We start from the raw sequence: 16,608 nt of genomic DNA on the forward strand, positions 1-16,608 counted from the left end.
TCCACCGCGGACGGTTCTTCTCATCACGGGAGAATTACCCGCTCCGAGTTCCGGTAGGCACCAGCTCTCGACCATTTCTCCGATCAACGCTCTCCCCGTGTGAACTATTTTTCCAACGGTGCTGGTCCCATGATGTCTCCCGTCGCTTCCAAAACTGCCGTTACTAGTGGATATCAAGCTTCGTTTGCAATGGCCGGCACCATCACTCACCGGCGATGAAAAACTCGGCGATATTCCTTCACCTTTTAAACTTATTAATGTTATATTACTTCATTTGTGTTCAAGTGTAGATACACATGCTTTATTCAATTGCAAGTTGTAATGTTATTTGCTTGGTAATTTAAAAAAAAAAATTAATACAAGACAAACCGCAATCACTATAACATAATATGTATTGAATGAATTCTGTTCTTTTGTAATTATATGTGACATGCTTAATCGATTGGATATTGGTAATAGTAGAACCCTTGACTTTGAGTTACGAGAGTTGAGAATAATTTTGTATTTATTTGGTCAACATGATCAATAACAGGATTACTATATCTATGTTAGTATATTTTCTTTATAAGAATAATATTTTTAGAAATGCATTTTTATACCTCTACATATTTAGGAAAATGCTATTCAACCCTATTTATAATGGGTGATTGTGTTTTTTGAACAATGGATAAGGAAATTGTTAACCCAATCTTGAGTTGTTATCTAATTGGGCCTGTTTTAAAAAAAAAATCTAATTGGGCCTTAAAATGTTTGGACTGGGCTCAAGTATTAACAAACACAAAATCTCCATCCCTAAAGCGGGCTTCAGCGATACGCCGTCGTATGGTGTGTTAATCTTCCGTCCTCTCTCTTTCGCGAAACTGGAGCGTCATTAGAGTCTGCGACAAAGCAAGCAGACGTGAGATATTGAATTGAATATCTAAGAATGGCATTTAAATCAGTGTTCGATTCTTCTGTTGTTAGAGCTGAATTCGAGAAAGCTGGTATCAATACTCGATTCATCCCTCTCATCTGGAAGTAAGCTTCTCATTCCTTTGATCTTTATGATTTGTTTGTTTGTTTTGTTGCATATATGGTGTTTATCGATGCGGATGACACAATTACAGGCATGTGATACAGAACCCTAATTGCCAATGGGATGATATTCCATCTCTGCCATCAGGGGCATACCCTCTGCTTCGTTCCAAATTTGCACCTTTAACTTCTACCCTTCACTCTGCCGTTGAATCAAACGACGGTGTTACCACCAAGCTGCTCATCAAGTTGCAGGTGATTGTTTTCCTTTCTCTCTCATATATGTTGACTAAAAGTCTAAGCTGGACTGCACATTTATGTTATATATTATATGCTCAACATGTTGAGCTGCCATTAAATAACAAGTATCTTCATGGACTTGTTTGGGAGTTATTTAGAAGTGCCTAAGCTGCAGTCTGTTTTAAAATTCTCCTGGCTTGAACCTTCGAAGTGTTGCTCGCGTATTTGGCTGATTGGTTTGGTTGCTGGGATTTATAGATGGTGGGGATGACAATCATTAATATGTTACAAATTTGCAATAGTTTTTGTTGTTGTTGTTGTTGTTGTTGCTAGAATGGAGCATTTGTGGAGGCTGTTATCATGAGATATGACACACGCTTGGGAAAAATTAATGGAAAGCCTCGTCCTGGTGGACCTAGATCAACCCTGTGCATATCCTCTCAGGTTTGCCATTCCATTCCACTATGCATTTATTGCTTCTTCTAGGTGTATGTGTTGTTTTGTTGATAATGTTAATGCACTAACTGATACTACGTATAATGTTAGCTCCAGAAAGCCGTGTCTGACCTAAGCCTCTTTGTGATATAAGGTTGGATGCAAAATGGGCTGCAGATTTTGTGCAACAGGAAGCATGGGATTCAAAAATAATCTCTCGTCAGGGGAGATAGTTGAGCAGTTGGTGCATGCTTCTCGTTTGTCACCCATACGCAATGTTGTTTTCATGGTATTACCTTTTGCTTTTTCTTTGGGGCTTTGAATACCAGAAATTCTGGATACAATAGATGGCTGAAATATTTTCTAATCTGTTATAATTCAACTGCTTGATAGGGAATGGGAGAGCCATTAAACAATTATTCTGCCCTTGTAGAGGCTATCAAAGTTATGATAACATCCCCATTTCAGTTGTCTCCAAGGAAAATTACTGTCTCAACGGTATGTAGGGTGCTGTGATTTCTTAAACTACTACATTCTCCAACTTTTGCTTTAGACTTATACCTTTGAAGCTCTTGTAAACTATGTTTAAAAGCTGACCTATAATTGTGGAATATATCATACACTACCTGTTCAGTTGCACTCTGTTTGTGGATGATGGATATAGGAATAATACAGACTAATGTATCATACCAAACTATCTGAAAACTTTCACTTGGATATTTATTAGGTTGGCATCATCCATGCCATTAACAAGCTCCACAATGATGTCCCAAATATAAACCTTGCTGTGTCTCTGCATGCACCAGTTCAGGACATCCGGTGTCAGATAATGCCTGCAGCCAGGGCTTTTCCTTTGGAGAGACTGATGGATGCATTGCAAGCGTATCAAAAGCGCAGGTGTTTTCCAAGTCCTCTCTTCTTTTCCTCGATAAATGACTCACTTTCTATGACTTTCATCTTCAGTACATGTGTGATAATCCTTCTTTAGATTGTTGGAAGAAATTTCTCGCAATATCTCATTTAGTCCTTATTTTTAGCCAGCAAAAAATCTTTATTGAATACATAATGCTTGATGGAGTGAATGATGAGGAGCAGCATGCCCACCAGCTTGGAAAGTTGTTAGAGACATTTCAAGTGGTAAGTTTCAAGTGTAATTAGACTGTTCTTTTCGAGGTAGGGATACTGAGCACCTAAAACATTTCTTGGCACGTGCAAGATCTTTATTGTAATAGCATCATTGACATAGATTTATAGTCGTGCCAGCTGATTTGAATATACCACTTTGGCAGGTTGTGAACCTGATACCTTTTAATCCTATCGGTTCACTGAGTGACTTCAAAACGAGTAATGATCAGAAAGTGATCATATTTCAGAAAAGTTTGAGGGATATTTATGGCATTCGAACAACAGTTCGTAAGCAAATGGGGCAAGACATAAGTGGTGCTTGTGGTCAGTTAGTAGTTAATTTACCAAACAAGCAGTCTGTAGGCCACACAGATGTCTTAACTGACATTGAAGATCTTCGCATCTAAAGATCCCATTATTCAAGTGAGCTACTTTTGTTGATATCTGAGATTTTGCCCTCTTTGAATTATTTTCATTCAAAGTGGTGGAGTCCAACTTTCCGCTTCAGTTTAGTTTTAAATGCTTATAACTGTATAAGTGATTTATGTTTTTCGTTTTTTCCTTTTCCAGGACAACATTTATCCCTTCTGAAGATCTTTTTTTGACAACATTGGATTTCATAGGGAGCAGAAATTGGAATTCCTTCACAGTTCACTTAGAACTATGCATGAGAACCTGTTATAATCATGTCTGGTTTCCTATCCAGGATCAGAATATATACATATGCAGATTGTAATATTTGTAGATGGCACTGCAACATACACTACATAGCCTAAATGTGTTTATATGTACTCTGTTTTGTTATCGAATAGTGCAAGAAGTGTTGTGACCTCTTCTCAAGTTGGAATTTTGGCATTGTATTCTGTAGGTCTGAATCGTACCTGCAAAGTTTGACTCTTACTCGTGGGAGATTTATCAAAATTGTTGTCTTGTCCTGACTGCACTCCTATCACTGCTAGATGGTTTAAACCTGGCACACCATTTGATGAGGAGATCTTCAACATTGGCATCCATTCTTGTTCCAATACCTCCCCAAATCAGCATGTGCCCTATATCTCCAAGCGACTCACCTTTCACTTCCTGCACCACCTTGAACCCAATTCTTCTGTAGAACCTCACCAGCTACACATTACAGCCAAACAAAAATATAAAAACAAAACAAACCCATTATTCATGAAAACGTATACATTAATCTCTTTTTTTTTTCTTTTCTTTTTTCTTTTTATTTATTTGGTCCATTCCCCGAAGGTGTGCACTGGGTAACCTTTGCCTTGTGACCCTAACCGGGACCACAATGAAGTAAATCCGGGAAAAGATTACAAGGAGGTAAACCAACCAACCTAGGCTGTATAGCTGACCGGCTGAAAGTGTACACTGGGTAACCCTTGCCTTAAGAATACAATTTTGTAAACTTAGGTTGTATAGCTGATCGGCTGAAAGTGTACACTGGATAACCCTTTGCCTTTTGACCCTAATCGGGACCTCAATGAAGTAAATTCGGCAAAAGAATACAATTTGGTAAACCTAGGTTGTATAGCTGACCGGCTGAAAGTGTACCTTGGGTAACCTTTGCCTTATGACTCTAATTGGGACCAGAATGAAGTAAATTTGGCAAAAGAATACAATTTGTTTTCAATTGGGGGGAGTCGAGCTTGTGATTAACAAGTCAACAACCCGATCAACTTGGAACATAAAGTGAGTTTGTAATTTGAGTAGCATACCTTGGAGTGATAAAGATCAGTGTCATTAATGGCAAGCAACTCTGCTTTGGTACAGCCACAGTCATATCCATGCCTAATTGCCACTGCTCCAATAAAAACACCAATCCCAAATATGGATTTTTCCATCCCCAGTGTCTCTCTGTTGAGCTTAATGGAGTCCAGATGGAGGATTTTCCCTCCAAACCACACCCTAGTTAACCCTTCAGCCCTCCCAAGCTCATTCTTGGTTGTCAGATTCCTGGCTGTTATTCTGAAAAAGGGTCCTAGGGTTTGGAGCTGCAGATCAAGATTCTGTGCTCTTGATGACTCCATTATCTCTGACATGGTTGGGATGATGGCTTCCAGATTGGCATAACTGCTGGCTTTGGGACTCGAAAGCCAAGCCTGTGAACTGAAGGATTTCTTGAATGAAGAATATGAACCAATGGTTTGTCTTCTAGCTGCTCCGAAATGAGTAGATTTATGAGTTTTGGGATTTATAAGCGTCGCAATTCGATAGAGTTCCATTTGAGGGGAAATGGAGGCTCTGCTCCACCACAGGAAGGGGAAAGAATGAAAGATTGAGCATTGAAGAAGACGAGTATATATACTGTCGTGGCCAAATATTGCCCCCCTTTTTTTTTTTTGAGCGACAGGAAATCCATTCATGGTATATACTAGGTAAATTTTATATATTGACAAAAACTTCTGTGAAACAGTAGACGGATTGAGTCAATATAATTTGGGCCATAATTACTCTTATAAGTTGGACTTTAGTTAGTTTTTATGATTTAAATTCTGTTAATTTAATCCGTTTTACAAATTGAGACTTATAAGTTTGTCTCACACAAATGTGATTATCCAACTTTTCACATTGTATCGAGTATGGATAAATGCTTAATGTTAACTTTGGTTAAATGTTGTAGTTTTTGTTCTTTTGTGCCAATAATATACTCTATTGGAATAATTTATTTGTTTAAATTATGATTCTAAAAAATCAAATGTAGGAATACACTTTTTTTTAATAAATTTTTTACATAAAATACTAACATTCAACTAATTGATTGTTATATACAAGAGAGGGAAGGACAACTAAGCCAAGCAGTCTGCAAACCAATTCATTTTGTCCCACAGCTTTGAACACTGCAATGGAGTTTTGATGTTAGAAATTCTGACTTGTCTTCACAAAGAAGCTATCAATGGGAGTGCATTTAGTGGGTGTTGGACATAATTTCTTCTTCTTTCTCTGCCTACCGCGATTCTGTGTATCGCTGTTCTGAACAGACCTGGAGGAAGCTTTGGATTGTAACAATGGAAGAACATTCTATGATGGATTGATTCAGAAACTATGTTCTTATCAGGCAAAAGAATGGAAACTAGGTGGTGGGTACCTTTGCTTTAGTGTCGGCCATCTATGGTGGTCTTTTGATTCCTCGTCTTGCAGCCGTTCAGCAAGATGGAAGTCGGAGTGCTCCTGTCTTTCCTCGACAAAACTTGGAGGCAGTTCGGTTCCACATAGAGAGCATTTGTAGTCGTCCAACCAAAGAACGAGATCTTTATGATCTGAGCATGATCCTGTTTTATCATATGCACCGCTCTTCGGTTTATCTAGACTGATCCCCTCCAACTGTCCTGAAAAGGGTATCCCCTCTTCATTTGATTTGCATACCTGGATAAAGCGACAACAGTTTGGTTTACTGAAATTTTGGTTCTTAAACCGGGTATTCATTAAAATATAGGCTCAATGCATACATTGATTTCAAGTTCATCATTTTGAGGCTCGGGGCATTTCTCCAATTCTTCACTATATATACAGCATCTGTCATTAGGATCTGATATTTGTTGGTTGTCGGTAGGGGCTCTAAGATCCCACGATATTGTTTCACCGCTGTTGGTAGGAAAATCAGTATGTGTGTCGTGGGTGAAGGCGTTATCGCTAACATCTGAGCCCAAAGGCAAACACTCATCTGCATTTTTCCCAGAAGCGTCTCCTTGAACAATGAACTTGGAAAGTGTTCTTTGCGTAGGATCAGAAGGACCAACATTTTCTTCCATAAACTGGGAAATACGAAGCCCTTGTTGAAAATAAATATTCAAATGATTGGTCATACTACCTCGGAACAGTTCAAAGAAATAATGGGCTACGGTTTCATGTTCTCCACAACAAAAAAAATAATGAGCGAGTACTAAGCAAGTGGCAGAATAGAGGCCGAGTTATGAGAACCATTAGACAGATATGTAAGGGAAAAAGTGAGGTTACATACCCATGAGTCTCAAAGATACAGGGAATTCAGCCTTCAGCAGCTTTGAAGCGTGCTTCAAGATATCCTCACTTGAGGAGATGTAATTAGGCAAAGTCAATGCTCGGGTCCGTACCTGAGGTTCATCATTGATATGACCAACCACCAACCGAAAACAAAGAAGTTAGGGGACCAGAGTATTCAAGCATTATATGGTGCCATTCGCTTCCTCTTCCAATAGATCGTCAATCCAATTGATAATAAAGACACTAGCTCTCTATCTGAAATACCGGAGATACCTCAAAAGATGCAGTTTTCAATTTTAGTGTCAATGTCCGCCCACAAAGGCCTTCTTGTTCCATCTCGGCAGAGAGCATCTCTGCAAGCTCCTCTGCAAAAGAAATCGTGGGGAGAATTCCAGAGATTTCACCATGAAATTCGAAAATGGACCTTATATTAAAGATGAGATACCAATGTGCTTTAAAATCTTTGCACATATCATTTTGGCAAGCTTGAATGCCAGAGTATGCTCTTCGTCACAACATAAATGAAAGAAATATGGCCTATTGGCATACCTAACTTTTTATAAAGCAACGTCTCATCACCAGTGGCTGAAAATGTCCTCTCATTACTCATACTCTTTCGCATCTTTGTTTCAGGTGTATCTGTCCCACCAAGTCCTAGACCGACACACAAAAAAAAGTCTACAACAAAGAGGCAAGATATTAGCACATGACAGGACGGTAAGGCTATAGTGTTATACTGAGCCATGTCAGTTGCTAATATCAAGTTTCTTGGAGAATAAAGAAACACAGTAAAATTGATTTGAATATAAAAGGCAAGTAAAAAATAGCAGAATGTTAAAATTAGATTCATATATATACTCGGGTACTGTTGTAGGAAATTATTACAGTAAATTCCTGAATGAATTTGAATTATGGGGAAATGAATGATAAGAAGTAGCATATCAGTGAGAGAATGAGAGGATTGAGAGGACCTGCTGAGGAACGGGAAAATAGTGCACACAGAAAACTACTTTTCTGCAACATTTCCTCGCATGTTGTTATTCCAAAAACATCCTTTAAAATGTTTTCAGTAACTTTACCAATGCCACCAATCTGTAAAAGTTTTCCAGAACCAAAACAACAATAGATGGTTTACCAGGAAATATAGATTCTTTTAAAGAACAAACAGCCAAAAATAAAAATATACGGAGTAGAAGAATACCTTCCTAATAGGAAGTGTAGAAATAAATGCCATGATAGCCATGCGATCATTAGGTAAAACAAACTGTCCGTTAGGTTTGTTGATATCTGAACAAACCTGGCAACCAAAAGACACTAACCATAAGTGGAATAGGGTTTATGTATACCTGGAAAACGCACCGAAAACTCCAAAAGAAAAAAAAATCTACTCAGAAAATAATTATCACTTGAAAGAAAAGAAAAGATAGAGATGGACTTGCATCATCTATTTATGATGCAGGGACTATACATAATATCATGCATTTTCCAGTGCATAGCCTGCAATACCTTAGCGAGTAAGCGATTTGGAGCCACTCCTGCACTACATGTGAGGCCAGTCTCATTGTAAACACTTTCTCTGAGCTCTTCAGCTACCTTAAAAAGTATCACATCCAAGTAAAACATAGGTAATGAAACTCGGTCTTACATATAGACTAGAGGCAATAAGCATTAGATGGAAGAGGAACGACAAAGACATGAAATTTAGTGGTGTACAGATATAGCAGAGTTGTTTTCAACTTACCTCCGCACCTGTAACTCCCCGTTCTTTGCAAATCCTTGTTATATCCAGGTATGCCTCATCCAAACTCGTTGCCAAAAAATTAGGATCATATTTCTGGAAGACTGTTAGAGAAATTTTATACCAAATATAAGCAAATAAAAATGAGACCAAAAAAAAAAAAAAAAATTGGCCCTGTAAGCAAAGCAACTGACTTTTTCTTGTCAATCCACTGTAATGATTATACTTCTTGAAGTCAGTAGGTACAAATATCAGCTCTGGACATAATTTACGAGCAATAAAGCCAGGCATGGCAGCCCGAACCCCAAATTTCCGAGCCTAATAATCATCAAATCATGCACTCATAAGAATAGAATCAATACAAAGCAGTAAATGAATACAAAAACACGACAATATTTCCAATCCCGGGATTTCCATCTGCAATTCAAACCTCATAATTAGCAGTGGAAAGCATTGACAAGGTGCCAACCGCCATCGGCTTGCCTTGTAATGAAGGATTACTCAAAGTTTCAACAGCTGCATAGAATGCATCCATATCTACATGTATCCAAATCCTTGACAAATCTCGCGTGGCTTCCAGCTCTAATATCCTTTTTTCAGCAAGCTGTAAAGTGTAAACACCATAAAGCATATGCAATCACTAAAATTAAGGAGTCCAAAAAGAAAAACCTTTAAGAATTAGTCTACCTCCTGGTAATGAGATATATCAGGTTTAGTGAGTTTTAAACACTGGACACGCATGTTTTCAATTTTCTGCTTCATATAACCCTCCTTGCGCTCCTCGTTCTCAAAATACTTTGACCCTTTGCTCATTTCATACACTATTCTCTGCACTTTTTCCTTGTCCACCCCTTCCATCCCTACAATTTCACCCCAAATTATTAAAAAAATAATAATAATAAAAAAAATTCACCCTACGAAACCGACTTCGCCAATTCGAGACAAAAATCAAAAGAAAAACTATAATTTACAAAAAATTACGGAGTTCTAGTGGTAGTACCGGCTTTGGCGTTGGTATAAACGGTGTGATAGGATTGCCATGGCCGTGAGGAGGAAGGAGACGCATTGTCGCCGGTGGCCGAGACTTCACTCTTGGCCATTTTGGGGATTTTGACTTAGGAATCTATTGTTTGATCACAAAGAATCAAAGATACACCCAAATCAAATTAGCGAAATAGAGAGGGAAAGGTGGAGAGATCGCGCCAAAATGGGAAAGTGGATTGTAAATTATAATTGCTTGGATTCATATCGGCCTGTATATAAAGGCGCCTTATATGGGCCTCACGGCCTGTTTTAACTTCCTCTGTACGCTTCTCTCTCTTTTTACTGCAAAAACTTCAACAGGAAAATGGCGGCTGGGCAAAACACATGGAATTTGGGGCATTCCGAGAATCGAACTCGGGACCTCTCGCACCCGAAGCGAGAATCATACCACTAGACCAAATGCCCACGTTGTTATGGAGATCATAAATTAAGATATAATTCTCCAAATTTTCAGACCTTGGTACTTGCTAGAGTAATAAACAGTCAATTAGGTTTTGGTTATAGAGAGAGGGAGGTTTAGCTTAGAGACATTGTAACTTGTAAGGATACTTGAAAGCGATTTTGATGATCGATAGATCATAAATCTAATACAATGAGACTTCTTATATACATAATCTTAAAGACTATAGTGTTACATCTTGTTTTTATACAAATTTTTTGAAGTTGTATAGTACTTTGTATACCATTTGCTTTTTAATGATGAATAAACTGTGAAGAACAGTCTGGGAACAGTAGCAGTACATATGGAAGGGGAATAAAACTGAAAAGAAACAAACATTGATGAAATTTCAAACACCACTATATAGTATATACAATGGGCAAATCTCATTATAGTCTTCTTGCTTAAACAGAGTTGAAACATTATCAGAGCTTACTCCAGGGGACACAAACTATACATCAGGCATTAACTAGTGACTATGTTTCAACTTACAATGGCTTCTTCGCCTCGGCAAGTGTTTTCTTTCAGTAGCTGAGCAACAAACACCAACAGCTCCACCATCTCGAACCCAGCAGCAGAAACGAAGTCTATTTTATCTTTACTAGTGTGGGTACGATCATCATCCAACGTCTCCTTATTGTGTGTACTGTATCTGGTATCTGACTCGGCTGACCAACTGACTGGAAGGGAGGTTCCGAGTGCAGTTTTCAATAGTTTTGCCTCGTAAATAATGTTCTCCAGAGATTCCGGTGAGTTATTAGTCCTTGTATCAATGCACTCTTTAACCTATAGAATAGTTAACAAGAGGGAGATAATGAGAAAGGGATTTATTAGTATTGTCAACTATGACATCGTGCAGTTTATTACCTTCAACAGCGAGTGGCGTAGCCTTCGGATTGAAGATGTTAGATGCTCCATGCTTTCCAAGCTCTCTCTCAGGGTTGCATTCTCGATTTTCATCCTAGAGAAAGGTAAAGAAAATGGGGTAACTAAAAGCGGAATTCAAGCTTCATAGGAGCATTGGACATGAATAGAGCCACTTCATCTCCGCATACAAAAGGCCATCAGTGAAAACTCACACGGTATGTGAGGTACGCAGAAAGAAAGAATAGATTTGTACGAACCTTGCAAACCCTATGCTGTTGGCTTCAGAACTCAGGTAAGATTCAGCATCATTTCCTTCTGAATCACCAACCCAGTGTTTCAAATAAGTTTTCTTCAGCAGATTTTTAAATCTTCCTTCCCCTTCTTGAACAGTTTTCTTCCCTCCAATCTCGGAATGAGGTTTTCCTTGTTTAATTTCCTGATCATCTTTCCTACAACATGTCACTACCAAGTGGTGAACATTTTAAATAAAGCAGTTGCAAGTATACCCCAATCATCTTTCCTACAACATTTCACTACTAAGTGGTGAACATTTTAGAAAAGCAGTTGGAAATAAAAAATAAAAAGAATGCTCGATGAAGCTTGGACACACAAAGTATCCACACTATCACGGAAAAGATCAACATACTGTAGCAACAATTGGTACTCCTGCCTCAGTTGTGCGAGTTCCATGAGAGCCTTCACCTTCTCATTGGTAACCTATGAACATAGAGTTACAGCAATCTCACATCAAAGGTTCAAGGACAGTAAACAAGTGTATGGAAAATCCAAATATTAAATTGAAGAGTATACATGCTAAGCAAAAATATTAATGCAAAATTACCTGCAATAGGTTTCTCTGGAGTTCCTCTAATTTTTTGTGCAGTGCTGCATTCATATTCCTCTCTAATAAGTGTCGTTCTTCTTCTTGTGATAGAAGCAATAAAGCTGCAACCTGGAGTTGAGAGTCAAGAAATCACAAATAAGAAGAGAAATTAGCACATAGTCAAAGTACAAAGATGTTTAGCGGTGAATCAAGAGTAAGGCACCTTCTCTTGTAATGCCATAGTAAATGCTTCAGAGGTGTCACTAGTTCCCATAGCAGTGGTAGTTGACAGATTAGGGTCATTCCTCTGGCAGATACAACAAAATTCAATACACGCAAGAGAACACAAGCAAATCTGCATAACATATACACTAAACTAATAGCAAAGAAGCAAATAAGTAATAAACGATGACAAGAATTCATGTGTTGGAGGAACTACAAGAAGGCGGTTACCGTTACGCTCAGTTCTGCACTAGACTCAGTATTTATGTGAACATCTCGACATTCACTTTCCTTCACATCATCTACCTGAGGAGATATAAGATCATTTCCTCTGCTGCTCATATCAAGCTGCCTGAATTTTTCTTCTACCATACGAAGATCTGATTTGAGCTCAGAAAATCCCTCATCAAGCAACTTTGTTATGTTGAGTCTATGCTGAGAATGAAAATCCCGTAACATGGATATTTCAGCCATGATCTTTTCTTCCGAAAGAATCTGCAAGATAGACTTTTTAGTCAATCCATAACAAAGAAAGCTATGGTTTTAAGTCCATCTTCAAGATAAGAAATTCAATAGTCCTTACTTTCTGCTTTTCCAAATCACGTACTTTCTTCTTTAGATGATTTTCTATTTCCAAACCCTGGTAACACAAATAAATATGAAGGAAACAACTTTTAGTAAATAACTTGATTGCTGCACAAAATAAAAACAAGAAATGACAATAATGGGCATACCACTAGCAGCTTGTTTCGAAGATTATCCAAAGAGCTTCTTAATGTCTCCACTTCTTCTTCCAGAGAACTCTGTCTGAGGAAAAGTTAGTGCATTTATAATAAAAAGTGAAAAAATTATATGCGCATAGATCATAGATATTAATAACATTGTTTTCTTAAATAGTCATAAAATATTGATTTGTAATTTAAACCATTTCATGCATTTAGAATGTTTTCCCAACTCATGGACAAGCTGAAACTTCCAAAGTCAGTCTCGTCAAACTCCTTGACTGAATGAAAACTCACTAATTCAGAAAGGAAACAACTAGCTGTGAGAACTCTAAAAAAATAGTAGTCAAATATAGATTTACATAACTTACAATGTATGTAGAGGTGGATGTCTCCCCATCAACATTGAAACTCCACATTTCCAATGAGTCATGCAGGAGACACTCACATTTGTCTTCCAAGCACGTATCCTCAATATCATCCAAAGCATGTTGTCTAATGTCATAAAATTTATTAACAACCTGCAGTACAAATTACAAAGTATGAGGTCCTTCCAACTAGCACTTAGAAAGAAAAGATTTGCTGCAAGGAAAGAAACTGCTAATTAGAGAAATTTCTTTCTACTATCCCGTTGCAGGACAAAATAGAGGGAAAACAGAGCTGCTGTTCAAATTGTACTGTCATATAAAAAAATCCATCTTATAATTATTGCAGTCTCTTAAGTGTGAATTTCCTTCTTGATGTTTTTATGGTAGACAAGGATTATTATGTTTACAGTGAAGTGGATTAGCATTTGTCTTGTGTTCTGATAATTATAGGTGCTTGCGTTGTTTTTAGACTAGATCTTGTTATTAATGTAGTTCTTTGACTTCTTTCTGATTCTCAAGTTCTTTTAAGACACACAGTGTTCTAGCTCCATTACTGGCCTGTAGTTTTCCGTCATTAAACCTAGGCTTCATTTCAAATGAAGTGCTTCCCTTCCCTTCCTCCCACCAAGATCAACTGTAAGCAAAAGAGTTTCATGCAATCAATAAAGAAAAATGTATCTGTTGCTTTAATGACTTGATGTGTATCTGGTTAAGATCCTAAAGGATATCTGCTGATTTTGACAAATTAATATATGTTGAATGCATCCAGGATTTTCTTGTACAGATATGTAGTAACTAATCATTACACCAAGGAAAACCACGAAATACAGCTTAACAAGGCGATTTCAAAGTAGGTGATTACCTCTCTGACAACCTCCAGCTGACTTGATTGCTTTTCTAGGTCACTCTGTAGAGTGGCAGTGAGTGCTTTTTCCTCGAGCAATTCACAGCTAATCTTTTCAACTCTATCTCGACATTGAAAAAATGAACAAGAAGAAGATCTCATCAGAAAAACATATCCAGTTTGGAGAGTATGCATTTATGCAATAGAAGTCTATGCAATTCAATGATATGGATCAAATATTTACTAAGGGCCAAAGTGAAAGACATTTAAAACTGTTCATTAGGAATTATTCTTCTATCGGATTTAAACCAGATACCTTTCCTGAAGTTCATAGAATCCTCTTGAATTCGACTCCTCCTGTTCCTTTGCTTTCTCAGCCTACATAATTACATATGAGCATCAAAAGCCTGTCAGGAATCAATTTTTAAGTCTACAAGAGCAATAATTCATATACTTCCACACTAAAACTTATTAGTCCATTTCTACTAATCATTGTTTGAATAGAAGCACCAAAGTTAGCAGATAACAGCAGCAATATTATAAGTTCCTTAATTTCCAGTCTGGCACAAGGTAATAAGATGGCAAACATATCCATTATATTTTCCCTTGTTTTGACCCTTGATTTTTATTTTTATTTTTTTGAGGTACTAGGGGAGAGAGCCCAGGAAAGGTTGAGAAGGCACAAGATTAATCACCTCCATTACAGCATTGTCCCGCTCAGCAAATGCAGAAGCAACACAACCCTGAAAGAACTTAAGCTGTTTTTCTGCTTCAATGTTCTGCAAAATTAATGAAGAACAGCAAAAATATTTTGAACATTTTAATTTTAAATTGTTAGAATATAGCGTGTTTCCTCATTCCAACTAAGCTTAAATTCAAAATAGCAGACATCTTAGAAATCCAACTACACAGAAAATGGTAGCAAGAATTGGGGAATATTGAATGGAAAGGTTGATTGTGGAGGAGAAGGGGTAAGGGGAAGACAACCTTGGAGACTTCTGCACTGTGTAAATCTGCTAGCTGACTCTGCAATAAAGATTTTTTTTTTTTTTAATTCAAGATTTATAAGCAGGAAAAATATACAATTAACTATAAGGAATTAAAGACACAGCATAAAGTCTCACCTTGACATGATAGGCTTCTGAAAGCTCCTCTTGAAGATTTTGATTTTCTCTAGTGCAGGCAGCTAACTTCTTTTTTAAGTTTTCAATCTCTTGCTCCAACGCAGCTGTCCTAATTGGTTCCAAAAAAATTCAAGAATCCTCTTAGTAAAGAAGTACGTCAGAAAGACCAGAAGGAACTGCAGGAGAAGGATACATAACACACACACACACACATACACGCACACAGACACACGTATAGTAGAAAATACAGATAGATGATGACCAGTTGACCACATAATATTCATACCTGTGAAGGTGCATACGAGTAGCCACACCTAGATAGGCAGGTCCGGCTTGTTGCATACATAGCTGTTCAATGTCTTTGTGCAAGTCATCCCGCTCTTAAAAGTAAACCACCAATACATCAGAAACTATCATTAACAATTTAAACAGAGAACAAAGCAATCTTGATTCTTAAGGATTAAATAATCACGAAACTTAAAAACAGCATACTATTGTGCTACCAAACATGAATTAAGAAGCACAACTTCTAAGAACAAATAAAAGGCTGCAAGTTCGCAATTCCACTTAAGACAACTGAACTAAAACTAAACCAGCCATTTAGACAACAGATACAGAATAATAAACAAACACAAACTTGAGCAAAACTTCTAAGAATATGATCATGTGAGTTCTCAATTTCAGCTAAGATGTGAGAACCATAAAACTTGAACAATCAAAAAGACATATAAACTATATACCACGCTCCAACTGCTGAATACGAGCATGCAAAGCTGTATTGTCTTCTAAATTTCCTTCCATAGCTGAAACTCTGAAAGACAGTTAATTCCAGTAAGAAACAAAACCAAATTATAATTGCATATTCTTATGATGATGATGCAGACAGCAAAACAAGAGCAAAACCTTCCAATCACGAATTCCTCAATTAAAACACAGTAGAATTACAAAACCGTCTCTCTGTTAGATCTATCTCCTGTTAATTATCCTAGAAATTAACGAATCCAAAATTATACAAACGAATTTTAAATTACCTGGGAATGGTAGCAGAACGAAATTTCGGAAACGATGGGGCAGGAGAGGGATATTGATTGTGTGTAGTTAATCCCCTCCGCCCAAGGATTGCTTAAACCGGAATAGCTGCTCTCTTCCTTCCCAAGTCTACTTTCCTGTCCCGGAGTTTTGTCGGATACGATAATACGTACTACTACGTATTATAATCGCGATGGGTAAACTTCAAATCGGCGCCCTCTAGAACACAAAATTATATATTTATCCCTGTAGTTATTAAAATGAGGTTTTCGGACTCAATTATTTTCACTTTGGTCCTACAGTTATAATGTTATTTTCACATTGATACTTAAAGTTTTATTTTTGCTACATTTCATACTTTAAAATGAAATGAGTTACCACTATATGCCCGTTGACCGCCATTAGCCACCGTTAACTGTCATTGTTGGTAGGGATGGCAATTCAACCCGCCCCCGACGGGGAAAACCGATCCCCGCCCCGACGGAGGCGAGTTCGGGGAATTATTTCGGGGAACAGGGGCGGGGATGGGGAGAAATTCCTAATCCCCGCCAGGGACGGGGACGGGGACGGGGACGGGGATGGGGAGGGTGTTCCCCGCCCCGACCCCG

General features: G+C 37.8%; 4 protein-coding genes and 1 non-coding gene across 9 annotated transcripts; 1 reads left to right on the forward strand and 4 right to left on the reverse strand.

Moving 5' to 3' along the window:
• The first annotated feature begins 848 nt into the window (after positions 1–848).
• LOC116030837 (dual-specificity RNA methyltransferase RlmN) lies at positions 849–3,654 on the forward strand. The gene is made up of 9 exons (XM_031273182.1): positions 849–1,017; positions 1,107–1,269; positions 1,588–1,698; positions 1,844–1,978; positions 2,083–2,187; positions 2,417–2,586; positions 2,727–2,826; positions 2,979–3,237; positions 3,385–3,654. Exons 1-8 carry the CDS (start codon positions 926–928, stop codon positions 3,219–3,221), a joined length of 1,119 nt encoding a protein of 372 aa, XP_031129042.1. The 5' UTR covers positions 849–925; the 3' UTR covers positions 3,222–3,237; positions 3,385–3,654.
• Positions 3,465–5,066, reverse strand: LOC116030838. The gene is made up of 2 exons (XM_031273183.1): positions 4,536–5,066; positions 3,465–3,936 (listed from the first exon to the last, which is right to left on the reverse strand). Exons 1-2 carry the CDS (start codon positions 5,040–5,042, stop codon positions 3,730–3,732), a joined length of 714 nt encoding a protein of 237 aa, XP_031129043.1. The 5' UTR covers positions 5,043–5,066; the 3' UTR covers positions 3,465–3,729.
• Positions 5,067–5,472: 406 nt separating this feature from the next.
• Positions 5,473–9,848, reverse strand: LOC116030960 (DNA polymerase kappa). 3 transcript variants are annotated; one of them, XM_031273354.1, is made up of 14 exons: positions 9,519–9,843; positions 9,206–9,378; positions 8,949–9,122; positions 8,713–8,836; positions 8,522–8,622; positions 8,287–8,369; positions 8,127–8,145; positions 7,752–7,872; positions 7,330–7,458; positions 7,054–7,145; positions 6,779–6,890; positions 6,267–6,589; positions 5,906–6,183; positions 5,473–5,800 (listed from the first exon to the last, which is right to left on the reverse strand). In XM_031273354.1, exons 1-14 carry the CDS (start codon positions 9,616–9,618, stop codon positions 5,677–5,679), a joined length of 1,953 nt encoding a protein of 650 aa, XP_031129214.1. In that variant the 5' UTR covers positions 9,619–9,843; the 3' UTR covers positions 5,473–5,676. The 3 variants fall into 3 exon arrangements, with proteins under 3 accessions (XP_031129214.1, XP_031129213.1, XP_031129212.1); XM_031273353.1 differs by lacking the exon at positions 8,127–8,145 and adding an exon at positions 7,982–8,077 and having other exon boundaries at positions 8,287–8,373; positions 9,519–9,839; XM_031273352.1 differs by lacking the exon at positions 8,127–8,145 and adding an exon at positions 7,982–8,077 and having other exon boundaries at positions 8,287–8,373; positions 8,522–8,836; positions 9,519–9,848.
• A 47-nt stretch (positions 9,849–9,895) lies between these two features.
• Positions 9,896–9,967, reverse strand: TRNAP-CGG. The gene has a single exon. It is a non-coding gene; the product is annotated as a tRNA-Pro (tRNA).
• Positions 9,968–10,317: 350 nt separating this feature from the next.
• On the reverse strand, positions 10,318–16,171 carry LOC116030345 (myosin-3). Of its 3 annotated transcripts, XM_031272571.1 has the most exons (18): positions 16,003–16,169; positions 15,712–15,782; positions 15,258–15,351; positions 14,972–15,080; positions 14,835–14,873; positions 14,543–14,626; positions 14,164–14,225; positions 13,866–13,968; positions 13,007–13,156; positions 12,648–12,716; positions 12,497–12,553; positions 12,145–12,408; positions 11,915–11,998; positions 11,710–11,820; positions 11,515–11,585; positions 11,126–11,317; positions 10,869–10,962; positions 10,318–10,787 (listed from the first exon to the last, which is right to left on the reverse strand). In XM_031272571.1, exons 2-18 carry the CDS (start codon positions 15,770–15,772, stop codon positions 10,485–10,487), a joined length of 1,947 nt encoding a protein of 648 aa, XP_031128431.1. In that variant the 5' UTR covers positions 15,773–15,782; positions 16,003–16,169; the 3' UTR covers positions 10,318–10,484. The 3 variants fall into 3 exon arrangements, with proteins under 3 accessions (XP_031128431.1, XP_031128432.1, XP_031128433.1); XM_031272572.1 differs by lacking the exons at positions 15,712–15,782; positions 16,003–16,169 and having other exon boundaries at positions 14,972–15,075; XM_031272573.1 differs by lacking the exons at positions 10,318–10,787; positions 10,869–10,962 and having other exon boundaries at positions 11,214–11,330; positions 16,003–16,171.
• Positions 16,172–16,608: the final 437 nt, after the last annotated feature.

The sequence above is a fragment of the Ipomoea triloba genome, chromosome 9, assembly GCF_003576645.1.
Source record: "Ipomoea triloba cultivar NCNSP0323 chromosome 9, ASM357664v1".
NCBI lineage: Eukaryota > Viridiplantae > Streptophyta > Magnoliopsida > Solanales > Convolvulaceae > Ipomoea > Ipomoea triloba.